At 36.8% G+C, this 20704-nt stretch overlaps 1 protein-coding gene across 9 annotated transcripts in view; it reads right to left on the bottom strand.

The window, feature by feature from the left end:
* Positions 1–20496, bottom strand: part of Tomosyn (tomosyn) — a 214073-nt gene extending 193577 nt beyond the window's left edge. For all 9 annotated transcript variants that reach the window (XM_064436121.1, XM_064436119.1, XM_064436122.1 and 6 more), the window contains exon 1: positions 20354–20496. In XM_064436121.1, coding sequence (XP_064292191.1) covers positions 20354–20476 — 123 coding nt within the window. In that variant the 5' untranslated portion in view covers positions 20477–20496. The remainder of the gene's footprint in view (positions 1–20353) is intronic.
* Positions 20497–20704: the final 208 nt, after the last annotated feature.

Genomic DNA, 20704 nt, shown 5'->3' on the forward strand with positions numbered 1-20704 from the left:
CTTCAAAACACAGGCATTAGCTTCACAAGTTACTCAGCAGAGACACTGTCAAATCTGAACAATTAGTAGGTCTTTCTGATTATGAAATTAAATCTTTTGAGCGTATACATATTATGTAAGATATATATTATTATATGTAGTGTATATATATAATTTGCTGATATGTTTTGGAGCGGGTAAGGTTACCTTCTTCTTCATAGTCGTATTCCTCATGGCTGAGGGTCGTGGTTATTACGTGGAATGAAACACACACAACAACTTTCTTGGCATTATTAATGGAGTGGTTTGCCATTGCCTTCTCCATTTCACGCACGAGTTAATAAAAATCAACCAGTGTACAGTACAGTGTACAGTGGTGGACGATGAAAACTACTATACACGAGTCAGATTGGTTTGCAAACTCATGTGGCACGAACTGATTCCGAACGGCACGAACTGAACCGAGGATTCGAACCTGGGACCTTTCGATCCACAGGCGGGCGTCTTAACCATTACACCACCACCGCTTCAAGGTTACCTTACCCACTCCAAAACAAATAATTCCTAACATAACATTCAGTATTAAAAGTGAGATTTTTTTAAGAATATAATTAACGTCACAAACTATAAACCAAATATGCTAAAAACTACTGAAAAGAGCCAATCTCAGTTTCAGGAACACGAGAGACGCCATTACCGGTACTGGGAATTTAAAAAAACAAAAAAGAGTTCTTTTCACATTTCATCCTCAAAAATCTCGCAGGGGAATATCGGGAAGCAGAATTTTTAAGGCTTTTCCTGTAGCCGGATATGTTCTGATTTCGAAAAGGATTCGAGTAAAGCCGAGTTTCTTTTTATTAGCCGTAAAGTAGCCAGTGTTTGACGTGTGCGGCGAGAGGGGCACAGTCTCGTAGGGTTACCAGACTGTATAATTGAAAAATTGTGAAAAAATGTAAATGTGAGAAAAATCTTAGAAAGTTGTAATATTGAAAAGAAATTACACTTTGCGAAAATCCAGCAAGCTCTTATCGCTTATTTCCTAACATTTTGTATATTTTGTAATGCAGATACCAGCTTGATCATGTCTGTATCTATTACAATAGCATAATTCGTAATAATAAAAAAATATATATTGTATGTGTACAAAAATATGAATATTGAATAAAAAAATAAGCGAAGAAAAAAAAATATAGTTATGATAACAAATAGTAGCATTTAAAAGTGTTATCCAGCAAATAACCTAAAAATAACACCGTTAAGCCAGCCCTTAACGTCTTGGTAGAACAAAAGTCGCCGAAATCGTGTCTAATCAAAGTCCGAAGATTGGCCAAGTTCGATTAGGCTTTTCACGTCAGATCTCCCGTGCGGTAGGCAAGACACGTAGTGCGTTAATACGTGAAAAGAGAATAAAACCGAAAACAAACTCCGGTAACGACACTAATACACTTACGCTAAATGAACTGGGTTCACAAAATGGTTTAATTTACGCACGCGTTTGTTACTTTCATTTTTTGTATTATTTTTTTATTATTGTATTAATTTGAATTAAAATAGAGCGTAAGTCGGACTTGAGTGGGATCTTATATTGTTTATGTTGTAAATCAAATCTTATATTGTTAAATGTAGCTTTGTATTACAATGGAAAATTTTGTCTAAATGAAGCGGCGGCGCGCAGGTTAAAGTCAACGTCAACCTGGTACAACTCACCCTATAAATTAGAAGACAAGTTATACTGCAACAACTATCAAATATTCAACGTTTGGGTAGCCAATTATCGATGTGTTTGCAAGAATGAAAATCAACCAGTTTTGCGCATAACAAACTATCTTCGTGTAAGTACATTTAGTGAATACGCGTCAGGAAGTCGCGTGACAACCCTGACCATGACCTGGCCCATCTCCAAGTGACATAATAACAGTAATAAATTTACAGTGCGTTGCGTGACTCAACTCACAACTTTTGCTTTCAAACAATCGATAAACTTGATTCGAAGGAAAACTCGTCCTTAGGGATTTATTATTTAATCGCTTAATATACGATAGATAGAAACTAAATTATTGAGATGTTGAAGTTTAAGACTTTTTTTTAAATAATTTTGTGTTTAACTTATTATTAATACGGCGAAACCACTTTTGAAGAAATTTGGAATATAGTTAATGACCGAGATCAAACATAGCATACCGCGGGAGGAACTACGGGCAACAATTAGTATTATATATTATCTTTGGCATAACGTACAACTAAATGTAGTAAATAGCCTAACTTTTAAACAATTTATAAAAAAGTGCGTCCTTAGAATATAACCTAACCTTGTAACATATAGCATATGTACCAGACTTGCAATGGGGCTTCGCCCTTGTCCTTGACTTATCGCTGCATAAGAGAAAGTCTGCCAAATAAATACACTTGGTTCAGTATAGTCTAGTTCCCTACAAACTGCAACTTGGAGATGATCCAGATAGGGCAAGGTTAAGCTCGTGATTTAACACATTCAAGTAATCCAAGTTCCATACATCTTAATGACTTGGATTTATTTCGTGTCGCGGTTCCGTCCGACACCACTACATCCATATCCATACTAATATTACAAATACGAAAGTCTGTCTGTCACGTTTTCACGGCTAAACCGATTTAGATGGCATTTGTTTTAGACTATATATATAGATAATGATCGCGAGCGGAACTGCGGACAACAGCTAAAATGAATATTTTCTCGATCGAGTCTCCTTGCCAAAAAAATAAAGTTAGATATAAATTGATTAATCCGTTTGACTACACTAGCTTAGACATTTGTCTAACTCGTGACTCGATCGAGAAAATATTCATTTTAGCTGTTGTCCGCAGTTCCGCTTTCCGTGTTATAAATTTGACGAGTCTGTGTATCTGTATATTTATACAGATACACAGACTCGTCAAATTTATAACAAACCAAAACCATCATTCATTCCGTTCATTCGTTCCAACTAAGAATTAACAATTCGATTACTAATGAAGAAAATATCTTATCATTTAAAACTATTATTGCTCGCTACAGGCTAATCATTGTTAATATTGATTAACGCTCGTAGGTATATTATAATTTAATGATATTTTTATCCAATTAAAATAAACGACTAAAATTAATTGATTAATCAATACAATATTTTAGAAGTTCAATATCATTTTTATCATGTGTATTATGTATCATGGAAAAATATACTTTTACGAAATTATTTCAGCGTTCAAAAAATATATGTAAATATGCCAATTGTTTGTAAACAAGACAAAAAAATCACATGTTGACCCAATTTTTCTTGTACTATTGCCAAAATTTTTGTTGTATTTAACACTGTGACCAACATAATGGTTTTAGTTAATCCCATCTCTCTCTCTCTCTCTCTCTCTCTCTCTCTTCTGAGCGTCATCCCTCAGCCGTTAAGCGTCGAGGTTATAAACCAGCCGACCAACACTGTTTATTTAAAATATGAGTTTTCTATTGCAATTTTCCAGCAATCCAACTATTTTTCATTTCGTAATTTTACACTAATTTATTTAGATGACATATATAGATAATTCGTATTGGTACGTGCGAAGGGGAGAAGAAAAAGTAGGAAAAGCAGATTCTGTGCTCCGACGCTCCGGACGGTGCTGAAGCAACTGCAAAACAGTTCAGATGATAGACAAATCTACATGAATTATTCGCTTACGATCACAGCTTGTAACATCCAGTCACAACGAGCTGCATTAAGCTAATGCATTGCATGGTAAAAGCTTGCCACTTAAAATAAACAGCTTGCTTCAGCTGGCGCCTAGTACGGGAGCTAAGTGCTTGTTCCATTTGCTTGTGGGAATCCCGCAAGCATTTGCATGTGGAATTCGAGTAATGTTTAATTAAATAGTAACTGCTACCACAAAAAGTCCTGTATCTGCTGCAAAAAGTCCTACACACACAAAATCATTAAATATATTGCTTCCTCTGACGTGAAACAAGCAAATAATAACTGACAAAAATACTTTTACGCTTATAATTTATGGATTTAAAGCAATCTTGTTAATTCATTTAGATTACAATAAAAACTAGTCCAAGTGACAATATGTCATAAATAGATCATAACTTCAAGGCAATTTCAGGGTAACTTTACTAGTACTGGTAATTCAAACATTAAAACTGCGATCTAGGCGGAGAGATAACGACACACAAACCCAGTGGCGAGCCGAGAAATCTATTAGTCAATTTATACACTCCCGGGGTAATTTTGGGATAAAAGTTATATTCTACCCATGTATCAAATTTCATAACAACGATCCAGTAGATTTCGCGTGAAAGAGCAACAAACTGACATACATACCTACATACACACAACCTCACAAACTTTCGCTTTTATAATATTAGTAGATTTTGTGAAACTTTTCCAGTATTTAACTAATAAACTACTTATTTAACAAGGGTTGCTTAGAACTAAAATTTTACAGATGTGTCAATTTTTAACTCTTCACAAATGGAGAAGACTGAGTATCATATTAACTAAAGTTCTAATTTCAGTAGACCACAGCAATTTTCCGTATCAAACTTCCGCCCGAGACTGTACGCTACAGCCAGTCCTTATTTGGCCCCCACGCTAACTTGATGCCCACCATAAGTGATCACCATTCGAAGTAATGACAATAAAATATACAAAAGCTAACGCTAAATTCACAACAAGGAGCTAGATCGGGAGACAATGGCACACAAACCTAGCTAGAGAGCCGTGCAGCGTGGAACCTTGCCAACGACACCTGACCCGACCCTCGCCCCTCACTATTAGTCGTGGTTTTAGTTTGTGAAGGAAATTGCTTAGATTTTATCACACGCCTGTATGATAAAGCGCCACACCACATTTAGGTCAGTTGTTAAAGACGTGCCCATTTATGTAATAAAAAATTATCATTTTCGTCATTTAAATTTTCTGAGTACAGCATTTGTGTATGACCCACGGATACGCTAAAGCTTCCCCACTAGCATTTATTCCATGAATCTCTCTCGTTATCTGTAACTAGATGTTGCCCGGGGCTTCGCTTCCGTGGGAATTTTGAGATAAAATATAGCCTATAGCAATCTTGGATAATGTACCTTTCTAATGGTGAAAGAATTTTTGAAATCGGTTCGGTAGTTTCGGATATTACTCGCCTCAAACGTATAAACTCACAAACGCTTACCTCTTTATAATAATAGTATATATATATGATTTTCTTGAATTATTACTTTAAACACTATTATAATTTTACAGGACTAGACATTTTTTTATTACTTATTAGCCGGAAAAAATATTTCAATAAATCAATCCAGCGACTCAGTCCTAGTTTATAGCGGCCCCAGTCGCTGAAATCTTCAGAGGCTTTTGCATCTACTTATCGAATCCCTGAAGCCCCAAGCTTGTCCAACCATCTCATCTTCATCACCTTCGTTTCTTTTGTCCCACATACAAATAGAAAACAATATTCCGTTTACACACGGATATTCGTCATAAGAACCTTGTCAATTCCATCCCGTAGTTTTTATTAGTGACGATAAACTTCGCGATAAGTGTCGCGCGACGATAAAATGTCGCGTCGTTTCGATTTATGTTACGTCCGTGTCGTGTGCCCGGAACGCTGGCAAATAGCAATGGACAAAATTGGACCGCTGCAAAACGTGTATATAAAAAAATATATAGCCTACTTTAAGCTAAAGTATGTTTTAACACTATCATAAAATTTGACATTGACAGAAACTAAACATACTTTAGCTAGTAACTTTGTATTTTTTATGAGTAACAGGTTTTAACCTGTTACTAGTTGTATTTTTTTTATTAAGACGAGATTTATCTCGTCTTAATAAAAAAAATGGTCTACAAACTCATAAATCCAGAGTCCAAACTGAGAACTTTCGACCACTACTGCTTTAGCTAATACAGGGTTGCCATAAGGTAAATCACCCACACCGAACCATTTAATAAACACCGCAGATTTGGGGAATTTGTCATAAAGAACACTCGAAGATTGAAGAGCGTCAATTGCTTTAAAAAGCCCACCAGGACTCCGTGAAATTAGGCCGAGTCCGATGAACACCGGAAAGAGGGACAACCTATATGTTTTGATATAAACATATTGAAATATTTGTTTTTACATAATGTATTTTGTCTGAAATGAGTATGGTCAAAGACTTTAGTGTTACATTGGACATTTTTAAACAGGCTAGTTTTAGTCGGCGAACAGGCTACGACAATCGTTAAATACATCGGCAAGTGGACGACAAATGGTCACGAGTTCACACCACATAATGTATAGGTCAGACGTGTCCAAGCCATGTTGGTTGAAGGTCGGATCCATTGGGCGAAAATCGTAATTTTCAGTTCAGTAACAAATTAATGTAAATATGAAGCACAGGGAGCATCGAGTTATAGCAATAATAGAAAAATTCAATTTCAAAGTTTATGAAAAAGAAAAAATAGGAGGAAATTGTTAGTATGAATATAAAAATTCAATTAACACAATGTCAACCTTATTAGTGTTTTTTTATAATTTCAAAAACCAATTTGCGAGCTCTGTCCAGTGTATAAAAATAAATATAAACATTAACGTTAATTGGAAACGTTCGAAAATTGAATCTCACGGATATTAAAATTAAAAGCGAAATGGATTTTGGCAAACTTGGTGATAAAATCGTGGGCCAAACAGCTGGCGTGAGGCGGCCATTTTGCATGAACGGGACATTATCACGTAGCGGGAATTGTTACAGTTGAAAATATTGCCATTCTGAAAAAGTCCCGGTTCCTACCACAGCAGCTGAATGGAAAGAAATTTTGTGTATCGAAGTTTGGATGTTGAAATGAACAAATTCACTCCAAGCTTTTCCACGGTTTTCATATACAATACATATAACGTCATCACTTGAATGGTATGCAATGGTATGCTGCTACCTAGTAGAGGAAGTCTAAGAGCCGTGTCAGAGTCAGAACTAAACCGTCAGGTAAAAAAATAACGACACCACTTGTTGGTAATTATTATTAACTAGTTAAGTAAATAGTTTTATACTCACAAAACCCACACGCATGTTAAGCATGTAGACACGTATATTGACTAGGAAATCTGGCTAGCTGCTTGTCTAATAAATTTGACAAGAAAAGGCTATTTCAAAATTATTTTGCCGACTTTGATCACCGGGCCATATAACCTTGTGAGTCTGTAACTTTCAAAATTGTTTGACACATCTCACTTCCGTCCGGTGGGACCCGGCCCTTAGTGTTGCCACACTGAATAACAATGGATCCGGACCAATTAGAGGTTTTGTTAGGGACGTCGGACGTATCGGCTGTATTGCGGTCGTATCGATCGCTATGCGACAGGAGGCTGGGTGTCCCGTTGCTTTGATTTATTTCGGCGAAAGGACAAGTCTTAATTTATTACTCCGAGCATTCACTCTAAGAAATACGATAATAACACTAAGATAAATTTACCTTTATATGGTCGTCTGTTTTAGTGCCCATTCCTTGGTCCAAAAAATCTGAAATTTAGAAGCAGCTAAAATAGACTCGAGTTGTATGAATCACAAAGGTTGTTGTGTAAAAACGTGTATAACTTTTATATAAAGTTAATATTTAAGTAAATTTCTGGTTTTGAACAAACACAAAAAAATTAAACCTTCGTGTCAAAGGTTCGACCGAAGTAGTTTTAGCAACGACGGAAGAGTATTCTCGGCCACTATTTGTATAAAATAATGTTCTATCGAACGCATCCAGTAATCAAAATCAATGCAAATAAGTTTGAGAAAATACTAAACATTTAATACATAGTTCTTAAAATATGTTATGATGCCATGTTTCAACTTTACATTAAACACACACTTAAATATATACACACTTTATATTAAACAAAAATGTTATAAAACGTTGACACAACAAGATGAGACCAAATATAACCTATAACTTGACTAGGCCAATGTAACCGGGTTTGTATGTCGCCAGCCAGCCTAGCCACGCCCAAGGATGCACATGCTTGGCACAGGGACAATGCAAAATTGAAATATCCCAAATTTACGTATATAACACCTGGGAATATTTTGTCTCGGTTTGAAATGCGCCGCTTTGTCATGTCACAAAAATGTTTCATTCGAATGTCACTTTGATGTATTGTTTTAGCGGGAAAACAATGTATTGTTGGAATTTACGTCGAGTCTTTTTTTACATTTTCAGTTTAAACATGATACGGTTAAGGGATTTTCCGTCGTTTTTGATTAATAACATTTCATTGCATTTTATATGATAATAGCTTAACGAGGCAATGTGATTAAAATTATCACTGTATGTATGTATATATCGTTGTTATATATTAAAACTTATTAACCCCAAATAAATTTGGATACTAACAATGGACAAGAATAGGATGGAATCTGAGAGATTATCAATTTTATGGAGAAACACGTGCGAAAGAAAAGAAAATGTGTCTTCCACGTATTAACTCAACAAACTACATACAAAAATGTCATATAAATTTGAAACAAGGGCGCTATGTTGCCGCCCTCGTAAAATATGAAGTATGGTCTATTTCGGCGCTGATTACAGCTTGCTACATGCAATGTTGCATAATTAACGTCATGAGTAATTACTGTGCCTTTTAGGGGTAAGGGTGCGGTTCCACCAGGTTTCACTTAGCTATGTTTGTCATGTAACAAATTATAGGTTTGATCTAGTCCATTTCTATGTCAAAATTATCAAATTCAGTGGCAGAGGGAGTTAATATCAAATTTCATTTCATTTGAAGAAATCATTAAGTTAAAGATATTTCATTAACAATCAGTTCTTGCAATAAGCCGATGATTTATAATACATTTATAATACATGATGATTTACAATATGCTTTTTGACCGCGGCTTCGCCCGCGTAAATTTTTCCGAGATGAAATAGGTACCCTTCTCCATACTTCAAACTATATGTACCTATGCAAAATATGAAGATTGGTTGAGTAGATAAAACGTAGAGGTAACAAACAAACAAACTTACTTTCGCATTTATAACATTAGTTAAGACGTTAGGATTACTAATGTACCAAAACAAAACCTCACATAAAATGAAATTTCTACATAAAATCCGAAATTAACATGCGTCGGATATGTTATTGGTAAAAAAAAAAAAAAAAAGAAAGAGAATTAGGAAGAAAATTTTAAAAATCCTTTTAAAGTTGGAGAGTCCTCCTTGACCGCGCGCGGTGTAGCCCCGTCTTTATTGCCGGGAGTAGGTAATTCACATGATGTTTCACTGTCTTTTATCAGGGCAGGAGCCAGTGTTATCTGGCGGGTCGTTAGAGCCAGCTATTACTAATGTTCACGTACTTGTGTAAAAAAATAAAATATTTTGCTAATAGCCATCATTTTTTTACATAAACTCGGCGAGCATATTCATGGAAGCTAAAATTAAGCCCGCCACTGGTTGGATTATGTAACAGAGGAACAAACTTATAGGCGTCGCTACTATTAAATCTAGTTTGTGTGCATCGGACCCGGAATACAAGCTTAGAGCTTAATGGGCCGTTGAGTGTTGTCCATTTTGATATTAGAAAGCGCATTAGTTTGTCTCCGATGAAATTATATAGTAGTCTTTAATAGGGAGTATTACTGCACATTTATCCCGCCAGAGTACAGCACTGTATGTTAGGTACACAAAAGCTTTGCCGGATTTTGCTATGTTGATTATTGTTATTATAATACGACTCACGCTTTATTTTCGAGCCAGTAAACGGTCGAAAAGAAGCTCGGAACATTTCACACGTGAAGACTTATTAAAATATGAACTTCATACAGGTAAGATCTTCAGTCAAAATCAAATTTATATCAGTTTATGACCACAGTTGACCAAATCATTATTTTCAGTATAATCCACTAAATCCTTCCTTTTTCCTTTAAACTTGCACCACGATTGCGTAGAAGGTATTTTTGATCGTAAATCTGTAACAATATTGAATATTGACGCTTTTTGCCTCCATTGGCAATGCTTGTGTACCTTAGTTGTACCAGTAGCGCCATCTGCGCTGAGCTTTGCGTAATATGCCCTATTTTTATATTCTGTTGACTTAGCTTTTTAAATAATTACACAGACGGCCCAATTTGGAGTTTTAAAAAAATATAAATCTTTCCTCTGTGTAATATTAGACATTAGCATAATTTATATCATAAAAAAACAGTCATACATTCTGCGGCATACATAAAATAACCTTAATAAAATTATTCTAGCAATGTTTTCTGATTAGTCACGCAACACGACATTCAGGCTGAGACGTCAATTTTAATGCATTGCAAATGGCATTTCCATCCGGTGAAGGAAAACATAGTGAGGAAACTTGCACACTGGTTGTTTATTATAAACTCGTGTGTGAAATGGAGAAGGCAATGGAAAACCACTCCATTAATAATGCCAAGAAAGTTGTTGTGTGTGTTTGATTCCACGTAATTACCACGACCCTCAGCCATGAGGAATTCGATTATGAAGAAGAAATGGCATTTACGACACTGGGTCAATGTCGGCCGTTAAAGAAGACAAACGATTTAATTCATATTTTGTTCATATTGAGAACTCTCTCACTGCAGCTTAGTTCCAGTAGGAATTTAGACATTTACATTTGGTGATCCCGATGCTACTTTCAATGTCTCCATTCCCTTATGTATTCGGACTCCAAATGGGAATGCGGACGTACTGAAACATCCTCGTAAATATCGGTATATGACCCGTAGATTTTATAATATTCGATAGATACGACGATATTATAGACGATAATATTCGATAAGTTCTTCATATCACATTAACCTACTCAATAAAAATATTTTTTATTTGGCGGACATTACCACAACGCATATAGATCCATTTTCATCCAAGTTAATTGAAATTCTGCGTAACATGCTTCACATTTTCCAAACATTCGGAATTAGTTTCAATAATAATAATGAATCCATTGCCAGATTTAAATAAAACAGAAACAATGAAATTGCCTAGTTTCCCAAAAATATCAAAAGACAACCCTATGGGCTATCTCTAAATCTCTAAATTAGCATAACCGCAGCGAAACGGGCCAATGTGTTCGCGCACGCGACGCCCTGAAACTAAACGCTGCATATGGTTGCCAATTCTTCTATACATATAATATAGTAGCTGAGACTCTTAATATAATTAGTTTATAGCTTAGTCGTTTGTAGCTTTATGAGAAATCACTGCATAGTAAAGCAAAGTCGCCCTCAGTGTCAGTCTGATTCTAAGCTTTCTTCTTTTATACCAGTTAGATGACCTCGTCCGGAGCCGGGCCGGGTCGGCTAGTATTTGAAAAACAAATTTGAAATTTAACGGAAAAAGTGGTTATGAAGGTCTAATTTTGAAAACATAGTACGCAAAACTACTATATTTTCTTAACATATTGAGCGTTCTTAAAAAACTTATTCATAAAAGTTCAACACAATAAAAATTATAAACATATTTATGAAATTTGTGTGTGTGTCAAATTAAATTTCATAAAGGATGATATCTGAAATACAAAACTCACAACTCTAGTTACGCTATAAAGGCTAATAAATTCTATGTACATATTCTATTTCATAATTCAGTGGTTCAGAAACTGAGATATTGCGAGTTCTAGGAAAACTGGCCGGCGTCTATTCAGTAGTTCCACGAACACTGAATCGTATAGGATTTGCATACAACTTCCGAACGAGCGAAACGATAAATAAATTCGTGGAAAAGCATTTCATTCCTAGACTAGTAGTGCCTCAGGGTTCACATCGTGTCATTGGGACAGCTTTCAGCAACCAATATTTATCACTTCCCACGATTTCCCAAGGAAGCAGTTATTTTTGAGAGATACAAGGTACCCTATGTCCTTCTCCGTACTTCAAACTATATGTATGCATAATTTCAAGAAGATTGGTTGAGTAGATAGAGCATGAAGAGGTAACAAACAAACAAATGGGTCGAAAGGACTTACTTCTTTTGAGTTATTTAAAAAAAAATCTAGTGCGACTATGGCCTGTCTCTGAGACAGATATTACCGGCAACTTCTACTACCCATCTAAAACCTCTTAAAAATTGTTTTCCCTATAATATTGGGCGCTACAGAGCTATCGAGCTCATAGTCAAGTGTTAATATCCCAAACAACCGGACCGGCAGTAGGTCAGCTCGCTAAGTCCGCGGACATGATAATCCGGCAGTGTCCGGCCCGGATACGGCGCCGGGATTACCGGACCGTACGACCCAAACTAATGTTCGGCTGATAGTCCATCAGGGTATTTATTATTTGCAGGAGCTGTCTGTTGTCAAACTTAAGTACAAGTTTCGTTGCGATTAGAAATAATGGCTGAATTTCACAGTGCGAGTTGTGTTTGCTATTTTAAAATATTCTCCTTTATTGTGATTATTTACTAAATCGCATGATTCATGGGAAGTATTTACCGTAAATATTTCATTACTGAATATTCGATATGAAATAACAAAATATGCGTTTTAAATTGTCATATTTTTTGATCGCTTGTCCTACAAATTTTATTTTTTCACAGCCGAATGAGACCGTAGAATATTCGGGAGTATATGATATTTTCAACTTGATACCTTAAAGGTGTTACTAATCATAGTGATCCACTGTCCAATCACAATGGGTCCATGTTAAAAACGTCATGTGTTTAGGTTTCAGTATTCATACATTACTTAAAATCAATAGTTATACATATAACTATTGGATTTAATGTTACTTGGAATATTCCAGGTAACATTAAATGCAGTTATATTTTTTACTGCGTTAATTACAAATACGCAATAACGAAATATTTTAATTCGGAAAATTATTAGCATATTTGTTAAAGGTCACAGGGAAGACGAACCGCCAAAATTAGCTCTTTGTACAATGTTTAAAAGGTCATTATAATTTACCTATTAATATCCCATTCTCCTCAAAATTGTTAGACTTGTTGGACATCTAAAAGTGGTTTGTTTCAGGGCTACGATGCTACATTCCTATGAAATTGTTTTGAATAAACGCCTACCTACGTAACAAATATAATAATAGCCTGAATGTAATTTAAACTTTCCGTTTAAAGGAATACAATTGATGCTAAAGCAAAATTTATATTCAGCAAATTGAAGGCCGAAGGCACCTTAACCTTCCGGAGGTCATCAAAACCCCAGGGGATATTGCCCCGTAAGCGAACTGTACTACAACAAAAAAGAAAGGAAAGAGAATTATTTTTTGTATGTTTGTAGCCAGAAAGCAGGTTGGGCATCACATAACGCTGAAAATTTAATAACAAACATAGAACTGAGAAATATTATAAATAAACGAGTCTGAAACAGTTCTCCGACAATTGCTTCATCTACGAACGATTCGCCGACAGAATGTCTCCTCCATTCTGTCGGCGAACCGTTCGTAGATGAAGGGTTCTGTCGTTCAAACGCTCGATATCCAAACATTCTGTCGACGAAACGTTCGTAACGTCGGAGAACCGTTTCAGACTCTAAATAAACAAATCACATGGGTTATGTTTCGAAAGTAAGTAAGTTCGGGACATGTTATGTGAAAGTCAATTTTACAACACCGAAGCGTGTGTTGTAAAATTTACTTTTACAAGCGGACCCTGCGCTCCGATTTTTGGGCAGATTTCTCCAGCCTCTAAATCTGAGTGCTTTAGAGTTGTACTGCACTCCATCCAACCCTTTGAGTTTCGGCCTGATATTATTATGTCGGACGCAAACGCTACAGTCATACTTGAAGAAAAAGCCTTAATGACCTTTAGATGACATGAAATTTGGACATAGCATGCTATTGTAATAAATAAAATGTTATGGAGATAAATATTAAATGCGTTTATTCTTTGTAAAACACTTTTTGCGCAGATTATTTATTTTATTTATTTCGGATGTCTTTAATAAGCATTTGAAAGTTGCACGGTTCGCTAAAGGGGCGGAGAAATCCTGCAAATTTGACACAAGCCTTTCAACACAAAGCTCCCTACACTTGATACTAATTGCTACGATAAAGTCCGGGGAAATTAGCCGGAAAATTGGGAGTCTCTGAAAAATCCCGCCAAAACTCCGGGAAATAGGGAAAATGCTTTAGCTGGACCTTACATTGTTTCGAGTAAACAACTGTTTGTTAAGTGTGTTTATTCGTTATCGTAGTCCTTTCTTTTCAAATGTTGTAGTTAAATAAATAGACTGGACCGGCATTATAAGTAATGCAGCACGTAAATAAACATTACTTATAATACCGGTATTCAGTATCAATTTAACTATATCACAAAAACATGCGGACTAAAAGTCTGTGACTTTTTCTCTCAGTCAACTTAAGAATAAATAAACAAGCAACCAAGAGGTGATGCAGAGAGAATATATATTGAAAATTGAGTGCCGTATTTGATTTTTTTTTTTTTTATTTATGCCACATTAGTCTATAATAGTTGTCCGGCCTAAAATATCAGTTACATCTGAAATGAATAGTGCCGAAAGGCAAAATTATAACATCATCCTCTACAAACAGATTTGTAACATGTCTATAACCTTACGAAATGAAATCAAAAGGGGCTGGGCAAACATGGCGGCACAGTAGAGGCCGCAGTCCAACTTCATGCAGTCGGGAACTTCTGAAAGCTCTATTTGAGCTTAACACACTCGACTGAAATAGACGTGCCAACATGAGACCAGGCAATTATGAAGATAGCGTCATTGAGCCTACATTGCGGTCAGTCGTGGTACAATACTTATTATTTTACAGACATTTCATTACACTTCACCTATCCCGATGCATTATTATGATGTATTCAGACTTGATAGCGCACCAAGGCTACCAACGAAGGAACTACGCAACGGCTTACTGCACGGATATGATTTACACTTTCGTAGTCACAATGGCGCCCAACTTGGGCGCTGTAATGAGGGCTATTCCAAGAGAGTTAGCAACCCTCATAGGACAGCTTTTAATGCCAACTACTAAGCACAGATTACAATTAAAAATAAGCAATAAAAGGCGTGTTTAAAAACGAAAAGGATGCAGTTGACGTTGCAATTCAATCGCCAAAGACCAATTATTTCGATTTCACAACAGATGTGTAAAATCAACAATACGCGGATAAACCACAACGTCGGGAATTCGAGACGTAAGTCCACACAGAAAAGTCCGGGCAGTTCGCGCCCCACCCCTCAAAAAGGGGTGTAACGTAAGTCGGGCGAAACTCCCACAACTCAATTGTATTTGTGGTCCTTTTCTCCTCGTATTTCTCAGGACAGACGAGTTGCTGATCAGAAAGAATGTCACTCGGTTTTACGATTTCCAGAACCATCGAATTTAACACTATTTTCCAAAGAACTGAAGGAAATGCTTAAATAATACTCCTGACAATATATTCTGCTAGATGATCGGTCCCACGTTAAAGGGACTAAAGAAAATTCCATGTCTTCCGGAGCTGACAGACAAATAAGGCACAGTAAACTACTAGGTGTAAAAAGGTGAAACTTTCAAATAAAAACATTATACTTATCTCTATTTTATCAAAAAAAAAAATAATTCAAACATTGACGAAGCATAATGCAGATTATATTTAGTATGTGTTATTTTTAATTTAATATATTTTAATTAGATAAACATCAATTTGGTAATAAAAAAAAAAGTATATATAAGTCAAAAACCAGAATAGCCTGTAACGATACATGCAGAAAATCTGGCGAAACGAAATTAATCGAGCAAACAGAAAACAATAAAAAACGTCAGTTCGCGTACAATAAAGCAGTTATTGTGAACAATTTATTTGTTATCAGCCATGTGCGAGATTAGCAAGTTTCCGCACGACAAGGTCGACCGGCGCTCGCGCAGATAATTTATATAACATTTATTTATTGGAATGCATTGACCTTTTGTCTACATCAACTTTTATGTATTTATTTGTGCCAATTTTTATTTTCGTGTAAATTTTTCGTAGTGTCATCATGAAGCGTCAGAATTTTGATACGAAATATCAACATCACAATACATATATTCATTCTATATTATACCCAATTCGTCCCAGTTACCGCGGCGTAGTAAAGATCGATGCAGGGAAACTTTATATGTGGATGGCTATACATTGGTAATGCCGTATCTTGTGCAATATATTTATACTCGAAGGTTATCCACTTTAAAGTCAGGGGATGTCTCAGCATTATTGGCGTTTAGATGTGAGAATAGAACAATGCAATAACATTAAGATGGCCACGACGATGGAATATCAATCAGTGTGGGTGGTGCATCGGCTGGGAACAAGGTTATACTGACACTTAGCTTTTGCTTTTCTCATGATTATCGTAGAACAATTGAGTACTAAATATGAAATGGAGAACTAATTAATAAATGGAGTAGTAATATGGATTATTGTGCCTGAAATACATCAAGGAAAATTTAAAAAGATACCGTCTTGTGGCGGCATTTCAGTATAACATGAATATGTAATAGGACAACACAGCGCAGTGCAGTTATAGAAAACGAGCAAATAAAATTTAGTGCAATTACTTAGTTCTTCCTTTTAGATTTCCCAACATCTTTCTTTGATTTCCATAATATTTTAACATATTTCAGTAACTAATGGCGACAATATTGTGTCTAACATCTGCGACATAACAATACTCTCCGTAAAGGACACAATAAAATATACACTTATATGTAAATAATTTCCCAACTCTTCCCTATTCCCGCTTTTCCTTAAGTGTATTCACATTTCTTCCCATGTGTACAGAGTAACCCGGTGCCCTAGGTAAGCGGCGGTATGCTGCATGACGCATTGCGACCGTTTTGGTCGCATAATCCAAATTTATAAATTCTGCAACGAACCGTCAATTTGATACCAGGGGACATCTTGCGAAAGGGGCACATTGCGACGAACGGTTGCATGACTTTGTGTGATTGCATAAACAGAGGCCACAATTTAAAAATATTTTATACGCACATTCGACGCATCGCCCATTAATATGTATTCATGTATTAGCACTTTGGATCTGCGACTTACACGGAGTCCTAAGGACTACCGTAGTGTCTTAACCAACGTAACCATTCGGTATTTTATATCCGTCTCTATCCTGTTCTGATCTTATCCACGTATGTCCTGCTACATTGAAGATGTCTCAACGAAAATTATGGAAAGTAGTGTCGTACGACAAATGCTAAGCAGCGGGAAGAAAATAGCCGAGATAAATGTTGATAAAATTATACAAACGTGTGTAGTAGTAATGATAGGAGATAATTTTACACTGCATTTTTCTCTTAAAAAAATTATTTTCAATGTCTCAAAATTCTGGATTTTCTTTTAACTGGTTTAGTGTATTTGGAATCAGATAGTAACGAAGACAAAAACGCTACTTTTAGAATCAATGGTGTATCTGTAACCGAACCAAAGCCTATCAGAAATAGACAAGAAAAGGAAATAAAGTCTAGAAAATCAACACAAATATTACGCTCTCTGTCGTTAAGTACAACCGACAAATTACACCCACGAGCCATAAGAATTTTTAATCTGTGGCGTTGGCCATGCGATGACGTGACATCTGACTCAAGTCGGCGCCAGCTTGCCAGGGTTATAAACTTATAAATCAGGACACGGGGTCAAACGCAACACGGCCTGGCAACCCCATCGCTTAATTACAGACATCATTGCTTTCGAATATTTTATAAGACAATTTCGTGAACTGTGTTCACTTCGAAACGAATATTTAACTTAACTTTGGCAACCGTTGATTTTCTTGACTAGCGACATATTCGCGTTCTGTTTTAGTTCCATTTAATTAAATGTGTGTTGTTGGTATAACAGAAGTATTTTGATTTCGGTACCGAAGCGGCATATGGGACTTAGACCTGCTAAAAAAAACCCAAGACTCATATCAGTTCTGAAAAATTGGTGTTTACTTACTCGTAGAACACAAAACAAAAATTAAAAATTAATCAAAGCGCGATCTCGGCGATGCAACGCTTGACATGTCAACATGCTTCAGCATTTTAGATCATGCCCATTCAATTCAATTTAAATTACTGTTTTCAATAATTTTACATTGATTTTTACACTGCAATATACAATAACCTGATTCAGCGCTTAAGGGAAAAATCGGGAGAATGGAGGGAATTTTTTTTTAACACTAATACTAGATTATATTTATTTCTCTTCTATGTTTAGAAACGTGTCTCACCATTAATATAGTAGCCTAGTATAGGTTTTTGCAATCATTCTTTTAGTTTTGTTATAAACATTGCTCACAATACGCCACACGCTTTCAGGCATTAGCAGAAAATTGTATACGAAGAGCAATCAATTACCAAAGGTATCTCTCAAACAACAAAAATTCGTCATTGACATTGTTAAAAGACAAAAAGAACCCCTCAAATATTTACTCAAGTACGCGCAACATTCTTTTGGAAAATATGAAAGTAATGTAACAAAGACAGAGAAGAAAAGGGGACCAATTTACTTCTTCCGGCCGTGTGAGTCTTGAGTTACACACCCGATGGAGCAAAAATATAGTTTTACGGGCACTTTTACTTTAGCGGCGTTGTTTTATGATGCGGAATATTTGTGTCAGTAAAAAAGTGCAAACATTTTAGGAATAGATGAGAAATACAATGAAGAGTCCCAATCCCAAGTAGACTTGGAGAAGGCAAAAAAATAACTTAAGAAATAAAACTTGCATTGAACAAAATCAATAAAATTTAACCGGCGTATTAAAAGACAAGAAGAAGTAGATAGTGCATGAGGCTTATATTAGGAGGCGGCAGATTTTTTTCATAAAAGTTTTACAAAAATGTCATTTACAGATGAGTAAGTAATAAACGTCCCTTTTGTCGTCGGAACACAGGATCTTGGTGTATTAAATGAATCAGCATACGGCTGATGTAGATTAAACACGAACAAAAAAAAAGATGTAGCCTTTACAAGGGCCTTAGAATATGCCATGAGCGACGAAGACGTTATGAAATCTAAACCTATGGAAAAGGTGACTTTCGATATTCAGATCATGAACTCTGAAAAGGAAATATAAAACTGAAATGGTGCAAACCAAAAGACTTCAATGAGATCCAATATCGGTTTCAGAAAAGAAATGGAACTTTTAACGTTAGTTTAATAGAGAAAACTTGGCACCATAATGGTAAAGTTATTCTCTGCAGCGTTAAACTTTCGTGCGACGTCATCCATCACGGCGTAGACGGCCGGCTGTGCGGGAAAATGTACTCTTGCTAATTGTTTTTCCTCAATAACTGGTTGAATAACATACCGTAATATTGAGCCCTCATTACAAACCGCACGAAATTGTTATTAGATAGGTATTTTGCTTGACCCGACGGTGAAAAATGCCGTCGGCACTGTTGAGATATTCAAATATTTTCTTACAACGTGGGGTAGGTTACAGAAATTATTTCTCGACTTTGACATCACGGTGAAATCATCGTTTGGCTCAACGATGAACCCAACCAAACCGAAATTTAAGTTGGACGGTCATAATACGACAACAAATAAAAAACAAGTCGCCGTAAACAGGAAAATTTTTGGTAAAAATAAGAATTTTGTTGTTTTAAAGACAAAAATACGTTTTAATTGAGACATTGGCCATTTATTCGATTAACTGGATCTGGGTCAAACGATAGAAATGCCTCAAGCAATCATCTGTGTGATAGATAAAAATGTCTGAAACACGCACGCGACTTTGTTTACGGTCAAATTGATAGCAATATCCACTACAAATTGCTGTGACGGAAATTTACCATATTTTCTAGACTAGTTAGGAACAAATAGTACCAGTTCTTCATCAATACCATCCTCCCGTGTTTTGAGCCAGTTAATATTGAGTGCAGTGTTTATCTTATCCGTTATCAGTCCAATATGATCGCTATTCCGCCTACGCAAGTGCAGGGTGATTGTATTGTCTGCTAGCTCGATAGCCTCGCTGATATCAGGCCCTACTGGATAAACAGTTTGATTTGTTATAACCAAAACACTTTCGCTAAAAAGATTACCGCTACACCCAATATTACGTATTCCGGTTAGATGGTCAAGGTTAAATGACGCAAACCTTACCAACGAGCGTTAATAGTTCATTCGAATGCCGACGGATAACAAAACTTTCTACAAAATAACGATAAAATGCAGTGTATCTATGCGTCTGAAACACCAGCAACAGCTTGTTATGGCCAATGCATGACATTGTTTTGGTGTGGCGCGTGCCAACGATGCGTACGTACACATCGGGCAACGCGCGCTCAGGTGCGCCTTTATAAATACGGCACTTCAGTGGAGCGTAGTAAGCCCCTCTCCCCGCCGGGTCGCCTGCGAAGCCGCACGCTGCTCATCGCCATTATCTGCGGGACCTTGGTTCGCTCGTGTCGCGCGATAAAACAACAACTCACCTTTTTAACCTGGAAGTGGTCTGGACGCAGCGTTTCCTGGATCTCCTGGTCGATTCCGCGCGGCGCCGCCTGCACCGAGCTGCGGAACCCGTCCAGCACCCCCTTGAACGTGAACTTCTTCATCGCGAATCACCGAACGCGGGTCCTTTGTCCGAAGGCCGCTCGCGCCGGCCCCGGCTACATCACAGCCGTCCGCCGCGGACAGCGAGCCGGTTTTGGCGGAAAGAAGGTCGGTCGCTCCCGCGCTACTTGAAGTCGCTACTGCGCAGGGCCGCCCGGGGCCGCCGCCGACGCCGACACGCGCCCGCCACGCCGACGATCGACGAAAACTAGGCGAGGCACCGCCTTCGG

The sequence above is a fragment of the Plodia interpunctella genome, chromosome 8 (assembly GCF_027563975.2).
Source record: "Plodia interpunctella isolate USDA-ARS_2022_Savannah chromosome 8, ilPloInte3.2, whole genome shotgun sequence".
Taxonomy (NCBI): Eukaryota; Metazoa; Arthropoda; class Insecta; order Lepidoptera; family Pyralidae; genus Plodia; species Plodia interpunctella.